The sequence below is a fragment of the Ranitomeya imitator genome, chromosome 2 (assembly GCF_032444005.1).
Source record: "Ranitomeya imitator isolate aRanImi1 chromosome 2, aRanImi1.pri, whole genome shotgun sequence".
Taxonomy (NCBI): Eukaryota; Metazoa; Chordata; class Amphibia; order Anura; family Dendrobatidae; genus Ranitomeya; species Ranitomeya imitator.
This window is the reverse complement of record NC_091283.1, coordinates 368,345,271-368,351,270: the sequence shown is the minus strand read 5'-3', so window position 1 is coordinate 368,351,270 and position 6,000 is coordinate 368,345,271. Positions and strand designations below refer to the sequence as shown.

The 6,000-nt window shown below is 48.0% G+C and overlaps 1 protein-coding gene across 1 annotated transcript in view; it reads left to right on the top strand.

Moving 5' to 3' along the window:
- The first annotated feature begins 338 nt into the window (after window positions 1–338).
- LOC138663911 (zinc finger protein 271-like) overlaps window positions 339–6,000 on the top strand; it is a 33,751-nt gene continuing 28,089 nt past the window's right edge. Inside the window, exon 1 of the mRNA XM_069750280.1 lies at window positions 339–378. Within this exon, the coding sequence (XP_069606381.1) occupies window positions 352–378 (27 nt within the window). The 5' untranslated portion in view covers window positions 339–351. The remainder of the gene's footprint in view (window positions 379–6,000) is intronic.

The following is a 6,000-nucleotide window of genomic DNA, read 5'->3' as shown; positions in this document are numbered from 1 at the left end:
TTACATGCCCACCATGCTAAACAGGATGTGCCCACACTTTCATTCATTCCTCATTGGCTGCTGCGTTCAATTTGAATTCTGGGAACTTCCGATTCCGGTATCCGATACGCGGGAAGTATCGGAATTCAGTATCGGAATTCCGATACCGCAAATATCGGCCGATACCCGATACTTGCGGTATCGGAATGCTCAACACTACTCCTGACCCCACACATAAACTTCCCCTCGTCCAGCACCATGACAACCAGCACAGCAGAGTCCTGCATACACTGAGGCCCCTGATCATGTGACCCCTGACTCCTCCCCTCCTGTGACCTCATCACAGGTCCTGTGCGCACAGAACAGCCATATATGTGGTGTGCGGCTCTGCAGGTGGAGGTAGGTGCTGGAGATTCCCCATTACTGGGCAGGGGGCAGTAACCCCTCCATTCCCGGAGATAGTGCCCCCAGCTCTGCCATGTGTATATGTACAGTAATAGAACGCTGGCTGTGCTCATGTATACAGGGGAGGGCGCTCTGGTTTGGGGACAGATGACGCTTTCTCTCTGGGGTGGGGTACTCGCTTTGGGGCGCTTCCTGAATAGAAACTCTAGCTCTGAAGCCACTGACCCTGCAGGAGACCAGATCACATGGAGGACGGTAATTGTGGGGGCAGAATGGTCCCTAATTTACATTTGTAATAGAACATACAGCGACAAACAAAGCGGTATCAATGTTTTTAACTTTTGACTTCCAGGCCCCATATCTCACCATCCACCACAGCTTCTGACTAGTGATGAGAGAATATACTCGTTGCTCGGCTTTTCCCCAGCACGCTCATGTGGTCTCCAAGTATTTTTTAGTGCTCGGAGATTTAGTTTTCATAGCCTCAGCTGAATGATTTACAGCTACTAGCCAAGCTGAGTCTATGTGGGGATTCCCTAGCAACCAGGCAACCCCCACATGTACTCAGCCTGGCTAATAGCTGTAAATCATTCAGCTGAGGCGATGAATACTAAATCTCCGAGCAATAACAAGTACTTGGAGAACACCCAAGCGTACTCTGGAAAACCCGAGCATCAAGTACACTCGCTTATCACTACTTCTGACTAGTGATGAGTGTTTTTGGTGATCCTCCGATATCACTCGAGTTATCTGGGTGCCCTTCATTGTTTGGTGCTCGTATCCCCGCCCCGCTTCTTTGGCACCTGTTACACAGCCAATAAGCATGCAGCATTTGCCTGCCGGTCACTAGTGCTGTAGCCATCTTGGTAGTGGCATTGCTGTGACTGGCTGGTCGCATTACCTCATCAGAGGTTATAAAAGGACAGGTGTCGCCGCGCTGACGTCAGTGCACAGTTCAGGGACAGTTGTGATTGGAGGGAGCTGTGTCCATGACACTGGTGTAGATGCCTCCTGCCTTGAACCTATCCTTGCACAATCTGAGGCACCATCATCAGGCTCTTCTAAATCCTTGTCCCAGTACAGCATTCAGCTGTCCCTACCCCAGGCCTTGGAACGATACAGAAAGTTCTCAGCCACCCACCCACAGGCTCAAACACTAAATGGGCACATTACCAGACTGTTTGCCATGGAAATGTTGATGTTTAGACTTGTGGACACAAAGGATTTCCGCCTACTCATGTCGGCAGCCGTCCCTTGGTACTCGTTTCCCAGCCACCACTATTTCTCCCGATGTGGCCAAGACTCCCAAAATATAGAATAAATTGGATACAGTAGTTCAGTGCAGTATGTGCTGTAAATTTTTTCATAAGAATTTGGAATTATGAAATATCCTATAAATATATCTTCTCTTCTTAATCTAAAGATTAGTGATGAACAAACGTGCTCAGATAATGTGTTTTGCGAGCATGCACGGGAGCTAACGGAGTGCTTTCGGCATGCTCAAAAGATATGTTTGCGTCCCCACAACCAGGGCTGTGGAGTCAGTCGGAGCTCATTTTGGTGACGTGAGTGTCATGGAAATTGAGGAGTCGGAGGTTTGGCTTACCGATTCCACAGTCATGCCCACAACCTTATGTCTCTCGGCTTTTCAACAGATGCAGGGATTGCCTGTTTGTTAGACAATCCTGCATGTGTTGTGGCTGTCGAAAAGCCTTGAGACATGTAGGCGTGGGGACTCCAACATATTATTCAAACACGCCAAAGACACTCGGTTAGCTCTCGAGCATGCGCGGATAACGCATTCGGACATCTCTACTAAGAATGTAGGCTTTTAGTTGAGATGAATCTGTGCTTCACTTTATGTCCATGGTCAGTAGTGAGGCAGTGCTGTGGAGTCGGGGGTCAGGGAAATCTATATCTAGGATGTGGTATTTTGGGGCTCTTCTTATTGTTTGAACTGCGTAGATACAGAGAGAGGGATTACCCCACGTGTATTGCCGCTAGGGGGTATGGCTTCATCTGGGGCCAAATGCACTTGCAAGTGGCTTGCAAAGTCATCTATATATTCACCTAAGACACCTTAATACCAGTCATAGAAGTTAAGATTGGACGTTTCATAAGGCTTCTTTGCGCGTATGTATAGTATAAGCAGAGCTGCCACTAGAAATTTTCGGGCCCCATACTGGCAAATTTTTCGGGGCCCCCTTGATGCTCCACCCCAGCCCCGCCTCCCCCCCTCGAACTGTCCACAGTACCCCCGCTCTCTCTTGGAAAAACTCCACTTCTCATCTATCGCACATTAACAGTTCCCATCACCAGATCACACATATATAGCCGGCAGCTTTTGTTTTGGCCAAAGGATTTTTTAAGCCGCCACCATAACACGGTAGACACTTTTGGCCGGGCCCTACTCTGCTGTAACCTATTTAATATTTGTTAAAATATGCAGTACAGTTTAGGTATATATTTATTTTTCAATTTTTAAAATGACCAATAATATCACATACAACGAACAAATACCGCTACACCATGTCCAGACCACATATTACCACCAGTGACCGAATAATATCACATACAAGGAACAAATACCACTGCACCATGACCAGACCACATATTACCACCACAAAGTGACCAAATAGCACATACAAGGGACAAATACCGCTACACCATGACCAGACCACATATTACCACCACAAAGTGACCAAATAGCACATACAAGGGACAAATACCGCAACACCCTGTCCAGACCACATATTACCACCACATAGTGACTAAATACTACAATACTGATCAGTAATAAAAAAAAACCCACAATACTATCACCATAAGTGCCATTATACACAGGAGATCTGTACTTAGTATGCAGTGTCTGTGTACAGATAATAGTGATCACTGGTGGTATTATACACAGGAGCTCTGTTTATAATGTATAGGTAATACAGTGATCACTGGTGACATTATACACAGGAGCTCTGTATATAGTATACAGTGTATAGTGTCAGTGTATACGTAAAACACTGACTCACCAGTGACGTCTCTAGATGAAGTCCTTCATCTTTCATCCAGCACAGACCGCCGTCACTTCTTCCAGCCAGGACTTGTCTCTGCAGGAAATAACACAGTTATCTCGAGCTCCGCTTGCAGAACACATTACTTAATTTTTCCCAACTTCTACATTACACCACATGAAGAAAAAAAGGCAACATAGTATCACTCTACACTGTAACAGGACCGCCCCCCCATTTAAAACAGTATCCTCAAAAAATAAAATAAATACGTCCCTGCAGTAATAATATCCCTTTAATTAACCCCTATGGTAACAATATTCCCCATCCTGGCCCCCGTGTGTCTTATTTCTGGCTCCAGCCATATGTTCTCACATTCTGCCCTCATGAGTATCCATTCTGCCCCATCTGTCTCCATAATATCCATCCTGCCCCATGATCTTGCACGATCTGTCTCCAATCCTGCCCTCAGTGTCTCCAATCATGCCCCCATGTCTTTCATCTTGCCCCATATCTCCATTCTGCCCTGTATCTCCAATCATGCCCGTATCTCCATTCTGCCCCCAGTGTCTCCAGTATTCTGCCCCCAGTGTCTCCAGTATTCTGCCCCCAGTGTCTCCAGCATTCTGCCCTCCAGTGTCTCCAGTATTCTGCCCTCCAGTGTCTCCAGCATTCTGCCCTCCAGTGTCTCCAGCATTCTGCCCCCCAGTGTCTCCAGCATTCTGCCCCCCAGTGTCTCCAGCATTCTGCCCCCCAGTGTCTCCAGCATTCTGCCCCCCAGTGTCTCCAGCATTCTGCCCCCAGCATTCTGCCCCCCAGTGTCTCCAGCATTCTGCCCCCCAGTGTCTCCAGCATTCTGCCCCCCAGTGTCGCCAGCATTCTGCCCCCAGTGTCTCCAGCATTCTGCCCCCAGTGTCTTCAGCATTCTGCCCCCAGTGTCTTCAGCATTCTGCCCCCAGTGTCTTCAGCATTCTGCCCCCAGTGTCTCCAGCATTCTGCCCCCAGTGTCTCCAGCATTCTGCCCCCCAGTGTCTCCAGCATTCTTCCCCCCAGTGTCTCCAGCATTCTTTCCCCCAGTGTCTCCAGCATTCTGCTCCCCAGTGTCTCCAGCATTCTGCTCCCCAGTGTCTCCAGCATTCTGCTCCCCAGTGTCTCCAGCATTCTGCTCCCCAGTGTCTCCAGCATTCTGCTCCCCAGTGTCTCCAGCATTCTGCTCTCCAGTGTCTCCAGCATTCTGCTACCCAGTGTCTCCAGCATTCTGCTCCCCAGTGTCTCCAGCATTCTGCCCCCAGCCAGCTTCTCCAGCATTCTGCTCCCCAGTGTCTTCAAAATTCTGCCCCCAGTGTTTCCAGCATTCTGCCCCAGTGTCTCCAGGATTCTGCCCCCAGCCAGCTTCTCCAGCATTCTTCCTCCCCCTCCGTGTCTCCATCATTCTTCCTCCACCTCTGTGTCTTAAGCATTCTTCCTCATACCCCCCCACCTCGGGTCTCCAGCATTCTTCCTCCCCCGGGTGGTCCCCCGCTGCCTCTTCTGCTCCGTCGTCCGCAGCCACGTTGCCCACTGCACGCTGCTCTGCTCCGGAATGAGGAAGTGGAGCAGGGCAGCATGTGACATCACGAACTGGACCATGATGCACCGGGCCGCAGGCGGCGGCTTAAAGCTACAGCGCTCATTTCCGCTGCATTTACAGCACTGTGTTGTTGGCGTTCGGCAGCCTGAATAAAATGCCCCTTTTTGCTCCTCATCACCGGGCCCCATACTGTAGTAATGGCTGTAATGCCCTGATGGCGGCCCTGAGTATAAGGGTTAAAAGTTGACCAGCGATTTCTAATTTTTCCAATAAAATTTACAAAACCATTTTTTAGGGACCACCTCAAATTTGAAGTGAGTTTGGGGCGTGAATATGACAGAAAATACCCAAAAGTGACGCCATTCTAAATACTTCACCCCTCAAGGTGCTCGAAACCACATTCAAGAAGTTTATTAACCCTTCAGTTGCTTCACAGGAATTAATGGAATGTGGAAGGAAAAAATAAACATTTACTTTTCTTTCACAAAGATTTTCCTTTTAGACTTAATTTTTTTTTTACTTTCACAAGGGTATCAGGAGAAAATGGACTATGCATTTTGTTTTGCAATTTTTCCTCAGCATGCCGATACCCCATATATGGGGGAAATCTACTGTTTGGGTGCATGGCAGAGCTCGGAAGGGAAGGAGCGCCATTTGACTTTGTGAATGTAAAATATGCTGGAATAATTAGCGGTTGCCATGTTGTGTTTGGAGAGCCCCCGATGTGCCTAAACAGTGGAAATCCCCATCAAGTGACGCCATTTTGGAAACTAGACCCCTCAAGGAATTTATCTAGATGTCTGGTGAGCACCTTGAACCTCCAGAGGCTTCACAGAAGTTTATAACATAGAGCCGTGGAAATAAAAAATTAAAATTTTTCACAAATTATTTTTTTTTAGCTCCATTTTTTGTATTTTCATAAGGGTAAAAGGTGAAATTGCTCCATAAAAGTTGTTGTGCAATTTCTCCTGAGCACGTGCCCATATGTTGGGGAACACTACTGTTTGGGCGCACTGCAGGGGTTGGAAGGGAAGGAATGCC